Source organism: Carcharodon carcharias, chromosome 7 (assembly GCF_017639515.1).
Source record: "Carcharodon carcharias isolate sCarCar2 chromosome 7, sCarCar2.pri, whole genome shotgun sequence".
NCBI classification, from domain to species: Eukaryota; Metazoa; Chordata; class Chondrichthyes; order Lamniformes; family Lamnidae; genus Carcharodon; species Carcharodon carcharias.
The window spans coordinates 133,250,877-133,270,183 of NC_054473.1; the positions used below are offsets into that span (position 1 = coordinate 133,250,877).

Consider the following 19,307-nt stretch of genomic DNA (forward strand, 5'->3'; position numbering starts at 1 on the left):
AGAAAATTATATTGTCCGTTTTGATATTTTTTGCTAGTTTTCTCTCATATTCCAATTTCTCACTATTGTCTTTTAGTGAACCTTTGCTGGTTTCTAAAATTTTCCCAATCTTCTGACCTGCCTCTAATCTTTGGAACATTGTATATCTTTTCTTTCAATTTGATTCCACTCTTAATTTCCATAGTTAGCCATGGATGGTATATCTTTCTCATAGAGCCTTTCTTTCTCAATGGAATACATCCTTACCCAGTCAAGCCTACATGCGACTCCAGATCCACAGCAATGTGGTTGCCTTTTAACTGCCCTCTGAAATGGCCTAGTTAGCCTTTCAGTTCAGAGGTAATGTGGGATGGACAACAAATGTGCGATGCGCACATCACATGAAAGAATAAAAAAATCTTTGTTGGAATAAATCTCCTTAAAATGTCTACCATTGCTGATCTTACCTTTCAGCCTATTTTCCCATTCCACTTTACCCAACTCTTTCTTCATACCCTTGTAATTGCTTTTATTTAAGTTTAAGACACTGGTTTCAGATGTAAATTTCTCATCCTCAAACAGCATGTGAAATTCTGTCATGTTATGATCACTGTTACTTACAGCATCCTTTACTATGAGGCTGCCTATTAATCCAGTCTCATTACACATTACCAGGTCTAAAATAGATTGGTCGGTTCCAGAACATATTGTTCTAATAAAATGTCCCAAATACACCATGAACTTGATTCATCCAATCTATAAGACGACTAAAATCTCTCATGATTATTGCAGTACCTTTCATACACTCCTCATTATTTCTTAGTCTATCCTACAGTGTAGCTGCTGTGAGGGGGTCTATAAAATGCTCCCAACAGTGATTTCCTGACCAGCCAAACCTGGCATTGGATGACTAAATTAATTATGTGTTTTAGATGTTTAAATCTGCACCATTTGGACTAAGGGAGTAAAGTTGGGGGTCTTACTGCAAACTTAAGTTCTCCAAAATAGTTTCTGAATCTAAATCACTTATTTAAATTGAGCCACCATGTACCTCCCAGCCCTGCCTCAGTACTTCCCTCAAATCTGACATAACTTCTCTAACAAGTACACAATGTTTCCTACCATTTAGCTAGTTTCTTATCCAATACTAAGATTCATCCTGAATCACCAGCGCGCTGAGTTCCATTCATTTTCATTTTATAAGCTTTAGAAGCAATCCACTATCAATGTTATTAAAAAAAGACCAGTCTGTTCAAAGCCTCACCAAGAAACTTAAGTTCTTCCCTTCATTTGTAGAAGACTAACAAATTGGGTATTATAGAAGATTATTTACTGTAGTTGCGGTAAACTTTGGCGACAGTGGTTCTGCTGTTTTCCAGTTACAGCTGCATGATCACATCCCATTTTGGACATGCTCACAGACTTTTTATTTACAAAGAAAACACAGCCCAGCATTGATAAAAATGGAGTTTGCCTGCCCAGGTTTCACATTTCACTGTTAAAGAGCAATCGGCGTTGAAATCAGACGCCAACAAAAAAAAAGGCAAAAAATAAAATAAAAATATAAACAAAATATTCCTTGTTTTGAAAATGAATTGCAGAGGCCTATCAAAACTAACATTAAAAGCTCATAGCTTTCAGCATTTTTGAAAGGAAGTCAATGCCTGATGACAAATTATCATTTGTAAAGTTTGTACAATCATAGTTAAGTTTGTACAAATGGGAGTAAGTTTTATTTTTTAAATGCAAATGATATCTAAGTTGGTATTAAATAAATGCAAATACATCTCAAAATAAACCCAGCAACTCCTTGGTTACAAACTTAACAGAATTTTAAAATATTAGACCTTTACCTCTGTTACAAGGATACCTGCAAGTGAGAATGAAGATGGGTGAACATCGACACAAACAACTGGGAGACAGATACAGACTGCTGGGACCTCTGGAGGCTGACTGTTTGGAAGGGAATCTGAAGAGGCGAGGAGAAACAAACTTCAGTTGGTTGAGAAGAGGACCGGAGAAAGCAGAGACCAGCGAATCCGGCACCTTCTAAAGCCATTACCTTCATCTGCAGCAAGTGCAACATGTACGGCCATACCAGAGTGGGGCTCCTAAGCCACACCACGAAACGTTTAACAAAGTGCTGATCACCAAGGCGCAAACCATTGTTTCACAAGATGGAAGGCTGCCAACCAATTCTCCAGACAAAAATTTATTTTAATTGACTTTTGCCTTTTAGCAATGTTTAAATGTTAAAAAACAAATGCTCAAAAGGAAATAAATAGCTCTGGGCACAGTTATGGTCTATTAATAAAAGTTACACAAAAGTAATTACAGTTTAGATTGGCCTGCAAAAAGGGATTTTGCCTCGACTTCAATATAACTTCTCCAGTGAGTACATATTACTGCAGTTAAGGTTGAGCCTCTAATTCTCAGCCCTTGAACATGTCAATTCATTCACAAAACCAAACTTCCCAAGTCAGAATACATCATATTCATTTGTAATTCCTCCGAAGAAGGACGAAAAGCTTGATTGCCAACAAACAAAGACTTGTCAGCCAGAGCACGTATATTCCACAGATCTCTGAATTTACAGATGACTTGTAACTGAGCAAGTACCATAGAACGCACAATATCTTTATAATTACTACTGGCTACATATCAAGTTTTGTATTCCGATCCAAACGTGAAACCGAACAAAAAATCTGTACTTTTAAAAAAATGCACTGAGAAAGAAAGCTTTCTGCAGCATAAGCAAGCCATTTGTTTCTTTAAAGTGGCAATAAACATAACTATTTTTGAGACCATAACCTTTTAGCACTCATTTGACATAGGGAATCAGAAAAGCAGGGTAATTCAAATATGGAAGTCACATAAACTGAAAGGGACTATTAGAGGCAATTTGAGCAAAATAAAACACACGAAGGGCAATAGAAGGCTTTCGTTTTTAAAAATTCATTCATGGGATGTGAGCGTCACTGGCTAGGCAGGCATTTGTTACCCATCCCAAAATGCCCTCGGGGAGGTGGCGGTAAGCTGCCTTTTTGAACCACTGCAGTCCATTCACATGGCACATTTAAAGGAAGACATGGTTAAGGAAGGGAGGACCCGCTAAGAGATGAAAGAGGCAAGCTCCTAGTTGAAGGGGAGGGAACTGCAGAATACTTTAATATTAAGTACCTGCTTTGCTTTAATTTTCATGGAATAGGTGGATATTTGTAAATTTGGATAGATGACTAATACATGGGTTTCCACAAAAGTGATCTGGTGGCAGAAGCAGTTCATTGCAAAAAAGTAATATATTTTGGAATTAATAATAGGGAAAGAATATATACATTAATGGGAAAAGTTTTAAGTGGGGTCGAGGAGCAAAGGGGCTTTAACGTGCACATACCCTAGTCATTAAAGTGCCAGAACAATAAAAAAGAAAAACTGAATCCTTAGTTTTGTATGTAATAGCTCATAACACATAAGGTGGCAATGTTCAACTTGCGCAGGATATTAAGTAGGCCATAACTGCAGTAGTGTGCGCATCATTGGGCACCCCTTACAAAAATATAACAGCAAAGTGCAGCATAGATTCAAAACGAAACTTAAAGTTTTTTTCTCCAATAGGCCAAGGTAGCATAGTGATCATCAGATCGTGTTCAAGGTTATGAAGGATAACTGGAAGGAATTAATGACCTTAATAAGACACAAATTTTAAGATCAAGACAAAGTTAAAGGGGAAGCATCAAAAATTTACAAAAGGATGATATGAGTATGAAATGCTCTAGCACAAACTATCCGTAAAATACGCAATGATTAATTTGATATACATTTTAAAAAGTCGACTATTAAAGAATATGGGATTCAGGCTGGTAAACAGGATTAGACTCATATGGGGAAAAAAAACACAGGCACAGACTTAATGGGTCAAATGGCCCATTTGTCTGCTGTATCTTTCTACACTAACTTGCACTGAGACACACAATTTCAACCAAGAAACTTTATGCACACTGATCGATAGATCTTGCTACAAAGAATTTATAACATTACTTGTTGCAGGAGAACAACGTATCACAGATTAGATTAGGAAATTTGAATTAATATGAATAGCAAATTTAACAATGACCATTTAGACCACGATCAGTGTTGACTGCTCTATATTTTTTAAAATCCTACATTTATAAAATAAAATGTTTTCAATCATTGCCCTTCAGTTTTTGTAGTACAACTCGAATTCATAATGACTTCATTCCAGACCCAAACAACTCAGCAGATGTTTAATTATCAAACAGCGCAGTACTAAATCAAGTCACAACTAGAAACTGTCGCTCCTACTTTAGGGATTGAAAGTACACTCCAAGCAACGAACTGAAGCGTTCTTGTAGTACAACTCAAATTCATAATGACTTCATTCCAAACCCAAACAACTCAACAGATGTTTAGTTATTATCAAACAGCGCAGTACTAAGGCAAGTCACAACTAGAAACTGTTTGTTGCTCCTACTTTGGGGGTGGAAAGTACATTCCAAGCAATGAACTGAACAGTTCAAAACACTATTTTTGTAGGTAAAAAAAGAAACATGCTTCTACATTTCTTGTAGCATACAACTATTCAGTAATTTTAAGGCAAAAGACAAAATCCCATTTTAAAAAGTTATGATAAAACAAGAGGCTGTATTTAGAAAGGAAATTCAGTGAATGTTGGCCCTGAACTTCCATTCTCTGGAGGGTTGAATCCGGGAGGTACACCAGATGTGCTGGGTGACCACCTGGAAGACCCCATGCAAGGAATCCACGGTAATTGCACAGGAATTTTAACCTTCTGAAGGACAATGCACTGGGAACCATTTGATACTCCGATACCATTGATAAATCAGAAACTTCAGATGATACTGACTGTCTTAGCAGAATAGTTACCCAGGAAAAGTTAGAAGGTAAAAACCACTTCTAATTCCTGGGTAACTGATAACCCCCAACCACCTGTCCCAACTACCCCCCCCGCCCCAAACTCTCCTCAGCCCATCCTACCCCCACCTGCCACACCCTACCCATTTACCTTATACACTTATCTTCTCCCCAGATTTTCAAAGTACATTTTAACACAGGAGTTGTAAAAAGGGGGTGTGGCTTCACTTCCCCTGACTCTGCTGCCCTGCACTGGAAGACCTCAGAACCAGATATGCTTTCACATTTCTCACTAGGCTCGGGTCAGAGGAGCAGGTGAGTAACGTGCAGCTCCCGGCCTGGGTAAGTAAAAAGAGTGGCAATTCGACAGCGATTGCCACACCTTGGAAGTTCTGGCCCATTGTGTAAATGAACCTTTGAAAGAAATTTATGTAAAGGTGCTGCATTGGAGACGTTATTAAACGGGAGTATGGAAACATGGTTATGGAGTTGGCTGAAGCACAGAAAACAGAAATAATTAATACATATATTTCTAACAGGAGGGTACAAAACAGGACTTGCATTTATATAGTGCTTTTCACAATCCCAGGATGTTCTAAAGTGCTTTACAGTCAATGAAACATTTCTGAAGTGTAGTCACTTTGGTAATAAAGGAAACACACAAATTAGCACAATGACCAAATAATCTGTCTTAATGATGTTGAATGAGGGATAAATATTGATCAAGACCCCATAGATAAATTATCCGACTCTTCAAAATAGGTTAGGGGATCTTTTATCTCAACCTGAAAGAGCAAACGAGTGTCCCCCACTAGGGTTAGTGCTGGGAACATTGCTGGACATAGTTTTGGTATACACAATCAAAAGTGGCAGGTGGTACAAAAATAGGGAGAATTGTTAGCAACTTCCAAGAACAACAAAAACTGAACTGGACTAGCCATATAAATACTGTGGCTACAAAAGGAGGTCAGAGGCTAGGAATAGTGTGACGAGTAACTCACCTCCTGACTCCCCAAAGCCTGTCCACCATCTACAAGGCACAAGTCAGGAGTGTGATGGAATACTCTCCACTTGCCTGGATGAATGCAGCTCCCACAACACTCAAGAAACTCAACACCATCCAGGACATAGTAGCCCACTTGATTGGCATCACATCCACAAACATTCACTCCCTCCACCACTGATGCACAGAAGCAGCAATGTGTACCATCTACAAGATGCACTGCAGGAATTCACCAGGGTTCCTTCAACAGCATCTTCCAAACCCATGAGCAGGACAAGGACAGCAGATAGATGGGAACAACACCGCCAGCAAGTTCCCCTCCAAGCCGCTCACCATCCTGACTTGGAAATATATTGCTGTTCCTTCACTGTCTCTGGGTCAAAATCCTGGAACTCCCTTCCTAACAGCATTGTGGGTGACCTACACTACATGAACTGCAGCGGTTCAAGAAGGCAGCTCACCACCACCTTCTCAAGGGCAACTAGGGATAGGCAATAAATGCTGGCCCAGCCAGCGAAGCCCACATCCCATGCATGATTTTTTTAAAAAGCAGAGCAATTTAAAGCATTCAAATGAAATATATATAAAAGGTGTAGAAGTTGATAATTTTTTTATATTAAAAAAAATGGATCTAAGATTTTACAAATAGGGTATAAAGCACATGAGCAAGAAGATTTGGCACTAAATCATTGCTTTGGCCAGAGATAGAATAGTGCACTCAGTTTTGAAAATGCTTTTTTTGGACAGAAGTCAAGAAGTCAAAGCCACTGAAAAAGTGAATACAGGGCATTCGCTAAGATATTATCAGCCATTAGTTATTAGGAGAGACTAGCAAAACTAATGCAATGCGGTATTACCAGGGATATTGACATCAGCATTGTAGGTGGTGCTGGTATAAAGCAATACTGAAATGTGGTCTAGGGATTGCAAGTACCTCAGGATGGTTTCCCCAAGATCCGTAAACCGTAGGGTTTGTTGATTGCTCGGAAAGGGATCCTAGAATCTAGGACACCAAGGAGGGAGTGCTCAAGATTTGGAAGCATTGGGGCAGTTATGGGATTTGGGGTTAGGGGTCATGCAGGCTGTAGATTTGTAAGTAAAGAGAGATGAATCACAGGATCCTCCAGGAAGGGGAAAGAGAAAGAGACAGTGCAAGGAGAGAGATCCAGAGGTCTAGCAGGGCATTGGTCAGAGCTTTGGAGCATTAAGGGCTGCTGGCATCTAACAGTATTTATTGGAGCAGAATCTAGCACTGGACGAAAGAGGGGAAATGGGAATTATATAGCATTGAACTCTTTCAAGCCATTAGCTCCGCTATGCCCCTATCACCCATCAAATCACAACTGGAGATGCACAAAATCCTAATATGCTCTCCTGGACTGTGCTAGGAACACACTATTACTGAATTTACCAATTTATAGAGTCCTTAAGAAATTTCCAGAAAACGAACAAAATAAAACACCAAGCCAATGTTGATATAAACACATCACTATCAGTGGAAATGTTCACTGGTGCTGCTATTGAGAATTCATAGCAAAAAAACAAAAATCATTTCCTTCCCTGAAACATATGCTTCAAGAATTCAATCTGCAGTTTCTTTTGAAGTCTTTCAGGAAAAGCACAGAAACTCATATACCCACAGAAAGAGAGGGCACACCCTTCAACTCCTGGCAGGGCATAAACTGGAAAATTTTGCTAACTGTGTATAACTTTTTAAAAAACTCATTCACAGGGTGTGGGTGTCATTGGCAATGCCAGAATTTATTGTCCATCTATAAATTGCTTCTCAGATGGTGATGGCAAGCTGCCTTCATGAACCACTACAGTCCTAGTGGTACAGTTATTCTCACAGTACAGTTGTTCCAGGGTTTTGACACAGTGACAATGAAGCAATAGTGATACATTTTCAAGTCAAGATGCTGTGTGACTTGGAGAGGAACTTGTAAGTGGTGGAGTACTCGTGCAAATGCTGTCCTGGTCCTCGAACAATAGGAGGTCACAGATTTAGGAGGTGCTGTCAAAAAAAGTCCTGGCAACTTGCTGTAGTGTATCTAGTGTACTTGCTGTAGATATTGCAAACTGTTACCATGATGCACCAGTGGTTGGAGGAGTGAATGTTTAATATGGTAGATGGGTTGCCATTCAAGGAATTGTTTTGCCTTGGATAGTGTCGAGTTTGAGTCTTGTTAGAACTGCATTCATCCAGGGAAGCGGAGAATATTTCATCACAGTTCTGGCTGTGGATTGTAGACTGTGAGTAGGCTTTGGGGAGTTGTGGTAAATTACTCAATGCACCCCATCCCGCCCTCCCCCGCCCTCACCCCACACATACACAACCTACCCCTCCAGGCTGTTGACATTGGGGAATTTAGCGATGGTAATGTGGAGAGATGGTTGGACCCTCTGATTGGAAATGGTCATTGCCTGGCACTTGTATTACAAATTTTACTTGCCAACTATCTGTCCAAGCTTCAAAATTGTTCAGATCTTGCTGCATGCGGGTAGGGAATGCTTAATTATCAGGAAAGTTGTGAACACTAACTATCAGCAAACATCCCCATTTCTGATGTTCTGATGGAGGGAAGGCCATGGATGAAGCAGCTAAAGATGGCTGAGCTTAGGACCCAATCCCAAGGAACTCTTGCAGAAATGCCCAGGGGCTGAAATGATTGGCCTCCAACAAACACAACCATCTTCCTTTGTGCTACATACGACTTCAAACAGTAGATGGCTTTCTGATTCCCACTGACTTCAGTTTTACTACAGCTCCTTGACACTACACAGTCAAAAGCTACATTGATGTCGAGGGAACTCACATATGGAATTCAATTTTTTTATCCATGTTTGGACCAAGGCTGTAAAAGAGGTCTGCAGTCAAGTGGCTTTGGCAAAAGTCAAATGGATTACGGTTGAACAGGTTATTAGCGAGTACATGCTGCTAATAACACTGCTGGCCATTTCTTTCTGATGACAGTAGGCTGATAGGGTGAAATTTGTCCTGTTTTTTGTGCACGGGGTATAGCTAGGCAATTTTTCACCTTGTTGAGCAGATGCCAGCACAGTATAGCTGTACTGAATAGTTTGTTTAGAGGGGCAGCTAGTTCTGGAATACATGTCATTAGCACTACAGCCGAGATATTATCAGGGCTACATTCCTTGCTGTACCCATTGCACTTAGATGTTTCTTGATATCATGTGGAGCGAGTTGAATTGACTGGAGGCTGGTATGTGATGCCAGAAATGGCAGAAGTGCAGCGAGATGGAACATTCATTCACCGCATCTGGCTGAAGATATAACTGCAAACATTTCAGTGTTGTTGTTTGGACTCAAGTTTTAGACCCCTGCATCATTTGGGATGCTTGTGGAGCCTCTTCCTCTGGTCAGTTGTTTATTTACCACCATTCATGGCTGAATGTGGCATGAATACAGAACTTTGATCTGATCCATTGTTTGTGGAATCACTTGGCTCTGTCTTTAGCATGTTGCTTCTGCATGCAATCCACCAATTTGACATCTCATTTTTAGGTATGCCTGGTTCTGTTCCTGGCACACTTTCCTATACTCCTCATTGAATCAGGGTTGGTCCCTTCGCTTGATGATAATGGTAGAGTGAGGGATATGGCAGGCCATGAGATTATAGATTATGTTGAATATCATTCTGCTGCTGATGCCATACAGCACTTTCACTGATGCCCAGGTTTGAGCTACTAGATTTGTTCTGAAGCTACCTATTTAGCACACAGCTGAACAACATGATGGGTAATATCCTCAATGTGAAGTCAGGACTTCATCTCCGCAAGGATTGTGTGAAGGTCACTCCTACCAATACTATCATGGATAGATTCATTTGAAACAGGTAGACTGGCTAGGACGAGGCCTAGTGATGATTCTCTCACCACCTGCCACAGACCTGGTTTGCCAGTTATGTCCTTTAGGACCCAGCCAGCTCAATAAACAGTGGTGCTATTCTTGGTGATTGACATTTATGTCCCCCACTAATCTAAAATATGTATTCTGCTTTTACCACACTCAGTGTTTAAGTATTGTCCAACATAAAGGGGTATGGATTCGTCAGGGAGGGCTGTAGGTCGTTATCAGCAGAAGGTTTCCTTGCCCATGTTTAACCTGCTGCACTTTGTGGAGTCCAGAGTCAATGTAAAGAACACCCTGAGCCACACCCTTGTGAGGAGTTGGGGATGTTGACTGAAATCTATTATTTTGTAGGTATGACAATGAAAGCCTGTTGCTCAACTAGATAGACAAATTTTCCCCAATTCGGTATAAATTCCCAGATGTTACTAAGGAGGACTTTGCAAGGTTCATTGGGTTGAGTGTGCCTTTGCCTTGTCGAGTGCTTAGATTGATGACAGTGGCCCATCTCGCTTTATCCATGTTATTGTTTTTCCAGTGGTTTTGATATAACTGAGGGCTTGCTAAGTCATTTCAGGGGGCAGCTAAGAGTCAACCACATTGCTGTGAGTCTGGAGTCACATGCCGGCCAGCCCAAATAAGGGCAATAGATTTTCATCCCCAAAACATTAGCAAAGGTTTTTAAATGTCAATCCAGTGGTTTCATGGTTATCATTACTGATGCCAGCTTTTTATTCTGCTTTTATTTAACTGCATTTATATTCCACAGCTGTCATGGTGGAAGTTGAACTCATGTCTCTGGATCACTAGCCCAGTAATTTAATCACTATGCCACTGTACTCCATAACTCAAATCTCTCTCAACTGTGATAGGATAAAACTATTCAGTAAAAGTCCAGGCTTTTGAGACAGACTGAAGCCTTCAAGTAAAGATTTTAAATTTAAAAGAATATTAAAAAGCACAAAAGCAAATTCAATGAAAGTCAGTGTTATTGGGAAATAAGCAATGTTTGAATTATTTATTTTGTTCAAGCCCTTATTTTAGATATTAATTTCTCTTGGATAAAAAAGGTAACTGAAAATAAATTTGAAAAAAAATGTTGTATGCACAATCTGACCAGGTTTTCAATCTCAGAACAATATACCGTAACTATAAAATAGCAGCTGAAACACAATGAAACACCTTTAATGCCGAAGATACCTATGACAGCAATACCTTCAAGAGTAACAGATATTTGCAATGAGTTTGATAAATTGGCACTCCACATAAAATTCAACATATAAACAGAAAGAATTCAGCTCGCAGTTATGGCCATTAAAATGCTCACATGCTTAAGTAGAAAATATTCAGAGTTGAAACTATTTTGAGTCATGTACTCTAACTTAAAATATTACTGCAAATTTCCACATTAGGATGAAAAGTTGGCAAACAGTTGACTCCTTTTATCACTTCGTAGGCAGTCCCTCGGGGTCGCGGATGACTTACTTCCACATTAAAAATAAGTTCTCAGGTGACTGAGGAGTCCAATGCGTGAACTACAGCCTCTGTCACAGGTGGGGCAGATGGTGGTAGAGGGAACAGGTGGGTAGGGTACCCAGGTTGCCTTGCACTGCTTTCACTGTCGACGCTTGGCTTCAGCAATGAGACTCGAAGTGTTCTCTGGATGCTTTCCCTCCACTTTGGGTGGTCTTGGGCAAGGGATTCTGAGATGTTGGTGGGGATGTTGCACTTTTTCCAAGTAGGCTTTGAGCGTGTCCTTAAACCATTTCCTCTGTCCCCCTGCGGCTCGCTTGCCGTGTTGAAGCTCCAAGTAGAGCGCTTGTTTCAGGAGTCTCACGTGATGCATGCGGACGACGTGGCCCGCCCAGTGGAGCTGATCGAGTGTGGTCAATGTTTTGATGCTGATGATGTTAGCCTGAGCAAGAACACTGACTGGTGTGCCTATCTTGCTAATGGCTTTGGAGGCAGTATAGTACAAATTGATCAGAATAAAACCAGAGGTAAATTTTGAAGATAAGTGTATACACTAGCCTTGTAATCTCTTGAACATAGAAGAGTAAGGGGCAATCTGAATGAAATGTTTAAGATATTTAAAGGATTTTATAGGGTGGATACAGAGAAACTATTTCCTCTGATGAAAAAGTCCAGAACAAGGGGGTATAACTTTATAATTAGAGCTAGGTCATTCAGGAATGATGTCATGAAAACCTCAAACATAGGATAGTGGAAATCTGGAACACTCTCCTCCAAAAAGCTGTAGAAACCAGGTTAACTGAAAATTTCAAAACTGACACATAGATTTTTGCTAGGAAAGAGTACTGACGGTTATGGGACCAAGACAGGCAGATACAGTTAAAATACAGATCAGGAGTGATTTAACTGAAGTGCTGAATCCCACAAAAGGGATGTTGAATAAAAGGCAAAGTCAAAAGCAGGACATTTTCAGGAAATCCAAACAAGCAGATGCAAGAAAGGAACAAGTTCCAAACAAATTAATTCCTGACCCACCAATCGATTTTGCACCTACAAGTTATTTCACAAGTTTCTCTCAGATGGGATAGCTTATAAAACTGACATGGGCAGCTCATGGGAATAAACATAAAAATCTGAGGGGTTCAATACCACTTGATATCCTTATTAGAAAAATCTGTTCTTTAACTGGAATATAATGTCTATAATTTGTATACTCTAAATTGAGTGGAAAAATGTTCTGAGCAAACATTTGTAGGATAAAACAACAATGCATTTATACATAGCCCTTTAAAATAAACCTTCAAGTCAACAGACACTAACAACTATTTGACAAAAATCAGAACCTCTTTCCAGCCCAAATTCACTTTTTGGGGTATGTGAAATTTCCGAGTTAAAATGAATAATTGTGCATGGAATTGCTCACATTACAAAATGGGTACTAAAAGTTGGGTGAAAAGATTACTTTGCAGGTAAGTAATAATAAGACATGCTGTTTCTTTTTCAGCTTCTGGCTATATGGAAGAGTTGAAAACTATTCATGTCAATATATAAATTGCCTTGAAGACAGGTAATTCTTGCAATTCAGCACATAGTGGATTGTAGGAATGGTGCTGGATGAAAAGGTAGACGTTTCAGACATTAGCAGAATACACTTACACACACACACAAAAACCAGTACATAAATTTTATGAAGTAAATAAAAGGCAAACTTCAAGAATTCACTGGAAAGTTGACAGGTCTTAATCAACATCTGAAATCTCTGGACAGGCATAATGCTTGGTAGTTTAGGTTTCTGTCACATTTCTGAATGATTGGACTTACTATATAAGGGAGTTGGAATAAGAATTACATTCAAAGCAATGTATATTTTCACGACTTTAAAATGGGGATACCTAGACAAGATATGCTCAACGATTTCTTCATTAAGTTCCTAAAACATTTGCAATTCATTAGTACATCAGGGTATTCAGAAAAAAGATACCCCTCACTGTTGTGATGAAAACACCTTTGATCTATGTAATTAGAAGGTACTGTAGCATAGTGGCTATGTCACTGGATTAATAATTCAGAGGCTGGGACAAATGATCTGGAGACAAGTTCAAATTCCACCACAGCAGAATTTAAGAATTAGAAGGAGGAATGGGCCATTTGGCCCTTCAAGCCTGCCCTGTCATTCAATAAGATCATGGATGATCTGATTGTGGCCTTAACTCCACTTTTCTGCCTGTCCCTATAATCCTCGACTCCCTTGTAGATCAAAAATCTGTCCAACTCAGCCTTGAATATATTCAGTGACCCAGCCTCCACTGCTCTCTGGCGAGAGAATTCCAAAGAGTGAAGACTCTCAAGAAGAAATTCCTCCTCATCTCCCTCTTAAATGGGAGACCACTTATTTTGAAACCGTACCCCCGAGTTCTAGATTTCCCCCATGAGAGAAAACATCCTTTCAGCATCTATCCTGTCAAGTCCCCTCAGAATCTTACATGTTTCAATAAGATCACCTCTCATTCTTCTAAACTCAACTGAGTATAGGCCTGGCCACCTAGACCTTTCCTCGTAAGGCAACTCCATCATCCCAGGGCTCTATCTAGGGGAATCTAAATTTATTAAAGCTGGAATGAAAGCTAGTCTCAGTAATGGCAACCACAAAACTATTGGACTGCTGTAAAAATTCATCTGGTTTACTAACGTCCTTTAGGGAAGGAAACCTGCCACCCTTACCTGTTCTGTCCTATGTGTGACTCCAGGCCCACACACGGGGAGAATTTTCTCCCCATCCTGGGGGGTGGGGGTGGGGGTTGTTCGGTAGTGGGCGCAGGCATGCGCGCAGCCAATTGCTGCCCGTGTTCAGCTGGGCGCCGCCATTTCATATGGACAGGGCAATTAAGGCCCGCCCAGCGTGACACACATCTGGAAGCACTGAGCGCTCCTTGTGCGGGTTGGGGGGGGGCGGGGGGAGGGTTTGTTTGAGTCAGGTCCTGTGCTCTTTTGCACGTGTGCATGAAATAGCGCAGAAATCTCCCTGAGACACATAGCTGCATCAGACAGATTAGTTTAAGTTTAAAAAATTTTAAAAAAGAAAAAGAAAATTTTTAAGGGCATGAACCCTCATGTGAAACTGTCACATGAGCTGGGACATGTCTATGAGTATTAAAAAATTTTTCAAGCCTTTAAAAACTTCATGAAACCTCATCCCGCCGGTGGATGAGGTACCATGAAAAATGCGAAGGCCGCCTGGGCTCTTCGCCTGCCTGCCAACCTTAAGGTTGGACAGGCAGCTCAGTTGGTTGTTTAAATTAATAGATAATTGGCCTTAATAGGCCTTTGACAGTTCAGCGGGTGTGCAGCCAACTCAGGTGCGTGCTGGCCGAACTGAAAATCTGAATGATGCGCGGTGATGCCGGGATGCATGCCCGATGTCACCGTGCATCATTTTACACATCGGCAAGCGGGCCCCGCCCCTGTTTGCCAAGCCGAAGATTCTGCCCCATTGACTGACTTTTAACTGCCCTCTAAAACGGCCTAGCAAACTAGTCAATTAAGTTCAAGGAGGCAGCTCACCGCCACCTTCAAGGGCAATTAGGGATGGGCAATAAATGCTGGGTTTTTCTTTTATTCACTCGTGGGCCAACATTTATTGCCCATCCTCAAATGCCCTTGAGGTGGTGGTGGTGAGCTGTCTTCTTGAACTGCTGCTTTGTCTGTGAAAATGGCTGACTTGGTGACATAGAATGAGAGCTTTTTCAAGAACAGAGGCCAAGAAAGACTGCCAGGCTTTTGGAGACAGGCAGACAGACATCAAAAACAGAAAATGTAGGGGACTGGACTTGCCCTGGGATGAATGACATAATGCAGAAGAATCATTCTGCTTCAAATTACCATTGAAATATTTTTATTTTTCATTATCTGAATAAAAGTTGTATCAATTGAACAATGGTCATATCTTTATCGTAGGTGCCAGCCATGGCTCAGTGGTGGCATTTTGACTGATTCTGAAGATTCTGGGTTCAAGTCCCAATCCAGGAATGAGCACATAATCTAGGCTGACACTCCCAGTGCAGAACTATGGAGATGCTATACTGTCAGACATGCTGCCTTTCAAATGAGGCATGAAGCTTAGGCCTCATCTGGTCTCTCAGGAGGTAGATCTAATGGCACTATTTGAAGTAAAGCATTGAATATCTATCCCACAGCTTGTCACCAATTGCTGATACTCTTTGGAGACCTTAGCTAGTGGGTTTAATCCACGTTACAAAAGTTTTTTAAAATAATTATTTCATGGCATGTGGGCGTCGCCTGCAAGGCCAGCATTTGTTGCCCATTCCTATTTGTTCTTGAACTGAGTGACTTGCTAGGCCATTTCAGAGGGCAGTCAAGAGTCAACCACATTGCTGTGGGTCTGGAGTCACATGTAAGCCAGACTGGGTAAGCATGGCAGATTTCCTTCCCTAAAGGACATTAGTTAACCAGATGGGCGCTCAACAAAAAAAAAATGGCAGTTGTCATTGTCACCAATACAGAGATTACCTTTATAATTCCAGATTTACGAATTGAATTTAAATTCCACCAGCAGATTTCATGGTGGTATGTGAGCCTATGTGCCGAGGTCATTAGCCGGGGTTAATAGTTCAGTGACATTACCACTCTGCCACTGTCTCCCTCCATTATTGGCCACACTAGTGATTGTACTTCAAAAATAGCTCATTGGCTGTTAAAGGTATTGGGTTCTCCTAAAATCATGAAAGATATTATGCAAATACCCATTTTATCTTACTCTTATGTTTCAACTTACTGTGGAGTAAAACAGTTTACGCTTTGAAGTTAAGGAATTTCACTTTATCTAGTGTTTATTTGGCTTGCCATTAGAGAAACTATGGTAATAAATATACAAAAGACATGGGCCCAAGTGTTCTGATCAGGATTGGAACCCCTATACTGGACCATGAATAGGCAAAAAAAATACCCATTTACATTCCTCTGATTTTTGTGGGCAAGCTTCCAATGGAAGATCCTTCCAAACTGACTCTCACAAGAACCACAAGAAATAGGAGCAGGGGTGGACCACATGGCCCATCGAGCCTGTTCCACCATTCAATGCAATCATTGCTGATCTTTGGCTTCAACTCCATTTTCCCACCCACTCCCCATATCCCTTAATTCCCTGAGACACCAAATATCAGTCTATCCCAGCATTAAATTATTCACTGATGCAGCATCCACAACCCTCTGGGGTAGAGAATTCCAAAGGTACACACATTTGAGTGAGGTAATTTCCCCTCATCTCCGTCCTAAAATGATTGGCCCCTTATCCTGAAACTGTTTCCCTATGTTCTAGGCTCTTCAATCAGCAAAAACAATCTCTCAGCATCTACCCCATCAGGCCCTTCAAATTTTGTAGGTTTCAATGAGATCACCTCTCATTCTTCTAAACTCCAGAGAATATAAGCCCAATTTACTCAGCCTCTCAAAGAACAACCCATCATCCCAGATATGAATTTAGTGAACCATTGCTGTACTACCTCCAATTTAAGTATATCTTTTCTTACATGTGGAGGCCAGAACTGCACACAGGATTCCAGATTCGGTCTCACCAAGCACAGGCAACATCAGAGACATCAGCGAATGGTATAGATGAAGCCATTGCCCCCTTTTTACTGCACTAGCTGCCATTCTGGTAAGTAAAGAACTGAAATGACTCAAAGTTTCTCTGAAAAACTACCAAGAGAAAGTAAGAGTGGGTAAGCAGGGGCAAGGTGGGAGCTACTGAGCTTGGGTCGAGGGGGCGTCAGGGTGGAATCTGGTGATGAGGAGAGGTCATGGGTAAGGGTGGTGGGGGTCAGTTCTTTAGTTACCCAGGAGTTAGGCTAGGATTTTTCTAACATTTTCTGGGCAACTATCCAGGTAAGCAAATCAGAACTATTTGAAGTCTCCAACTCCAGTTGGAGAGCAGGAGAATTGCCCAGCAGAAATACAAACTTCCCGGGCAATTCTCACCGAGTCATTGCAATGGGAATTTAGAGGAGTCCCAGAGCGTGTCTTGGGGAGTACGTTTGGTCTCCAAAGATCCAGAGGCCGGATGATTTGGGCCATGGTACCAAACTCTAGTCACAAGGAGATTATATTGTTACACTACCAGATCCCTCTAACAAACAAGTGGGTGTAGGGGCAGTATGAGTCAAGAACAAGTGACATCACTAAAACAAGAGAATGTATCTACAGCAAACAAGAATTTGTAACATTCCACATCTACCACGATATTTCGATTTTTGATGCATTAGCATGACATGAAGACAGATCTCACTACCAAATTCAGTACATTACAAATGCAACAAACACACTTGTATAACCAAAAGTAGTCTTTCAGTATACAACCAAATAATCATTAACAAAGAAAAAGCTTACAAGATAACAGCTCTTCACAGTGACAATAGTTAAGTGCAGCCAAAAAGAAGTGTTCTTTAAAAATAACTAAGCATTCATCTTAGCTACTGCATAAATAGACAAGAGGCACATAGTTCACAAGAAATAAATCTCACATTGTAACTGATCTCACATCCTATCTGCTTGAATTCTACAGCAATAATGATTTTCCTGTAAACCACCTACACCTAATGTGCATATGATCTGCCTGGCTAAAATACTGTATACTTTTGTTATAAGGAGGAAATACAGCTTTAACCGACATCCATGTACCATTAGTACAACAGCTTTGTTTCTAAACAAAGCTCTCTTGAGAGAAATAAACTTCTCATGCAGATGGCCTGTTACCAAACTCGAGGCAAATAAAAAAGTCAAAATTCCTTTATAATTTCACAACTTTATCCATATAAATATTGATAAGCTGCATTTCAGAATTTTACAGAAAGACTTGCATTTATATAGCACTTATCACAACAACCAGACGTCTCAAAGCACTGTTCTGATGAAGAGTCATACGGACTTGAAACGTTAACTGTATTCCTCTCCGCAGATGTTGTCAGACCTGCTGAGTTTTTCCAGCTATTTTTATTTTTGTCTCAAAGCACTTCGTTGGGTAAACTGTAGTCAATGTTGTAATGTTTACTTGCATTTCAACTTTGCATTTAAGGGTTCTAAAAACAGGCAACTTAAAAAAAAAAATGTACGTTCTTCTAACATGAAGCAGAATACATTAGTAAATTTTTCTCTATGCACAATACCATGAACTTGTTTATATTGTTTGCATATAAAGCTTAACCCACATAAGGAACATCTTATTCAAAAATCACTGCTAAATTGACTTAAAAACAGATTGCAGCTCACATTACTGTTTCACATTCCACTTGCATTAGAAAGAAACTAGTCATGATTTCACTTGAATTCACTCTTACAGCAGTCTGGCATTTACCAGACCACACAACAGAACAGATTGCTGAATACTGTGAATCTACATTCAGCACACTTCGAAAACAATAGATAACATTTCCTCTTTGAAGAAAGAAACTATGCAACTCTGGATATTTTTTGTTAGATCTCATACTTTATCAATACTCAGTCTGTGGACAGTTTGGGAGGTTTTGGGGGATGGGAAGGGGAGGGCAAGTTAGCAGAGCAGAGAAGCAGCTGAAAAGAGACTCAAGTTTTCAGAACTTACCGTCAGAGCTTACTGTATCATTTGGGTCTCCTGAACAATGCCCAGCCTCTCTGTAATCAACCCAGGTCACTCCTTCCAAGCTATCATAATCCGATTGGTGTTGGTCTTTTACTGGGACTACAGTAAAGTGATGCATTTTTCACAGCCCAGTCTGTCCCTGCTCTTTTTACCAAGCTGAACAGAAAGGACTCCTTTGCTCAGACTGCATACCAACACTGTGTGGTCACTTCCTCTGGAAGGAAATTACTATATTCCAAACTCCTCCCAAAGCCTGAGCTGCAAACCTCTGTGAAATGCCTAGACTTTGTCCTGAGCTGCCAATGACCTCTGGAAGTATATAATAGGTAGTGAAAGGTAGAATAGAACATGAATTCCAGCACTGTGTTTTAGGAAATTAACTATCTGAGCCACGGAGGTCTAACTCTAAAACAACTAAACAAGCCAAGATTTGAAACAAAAAAATCTTTCTAAAGCAG

The 19,307-nt window shown here is 40.5% G+C and overlaps 1 protein-coding gene across 3 annotated transcripts in view; it reads right to left on the bottom strand.

Moving 5' to 3' along the window:
* slc12a4 (solute carrier family 12 member 4) overlaps nucleotides 1-19,044 on the bottom strand; it is a 128,975-nt gene extending 109,931 nt beyond the window's left edge. For 2 of the 3 annotated variants that reach the window (XM_041191356.1, XM_041191355.1), the window contains exon 1: nucleotides 18,832-19,044. In XM_041191356.1, coding sequence (XP_041047290.1) covers nucleotides 18,832-18,967 — 136 coding nt within the window. In that variant the 5' untranslated portion in view covers nucleotides 18,968-19,044. The remainder of the gene's footprint in view (nucleotides 1-18,831) is intronic. The other variant, XM_041191357.1, reaches the window with a different exon arrangement.
* Between the last annotated feature and the right edge of the window lie 263 nt (nucleotides 19,045-19,307).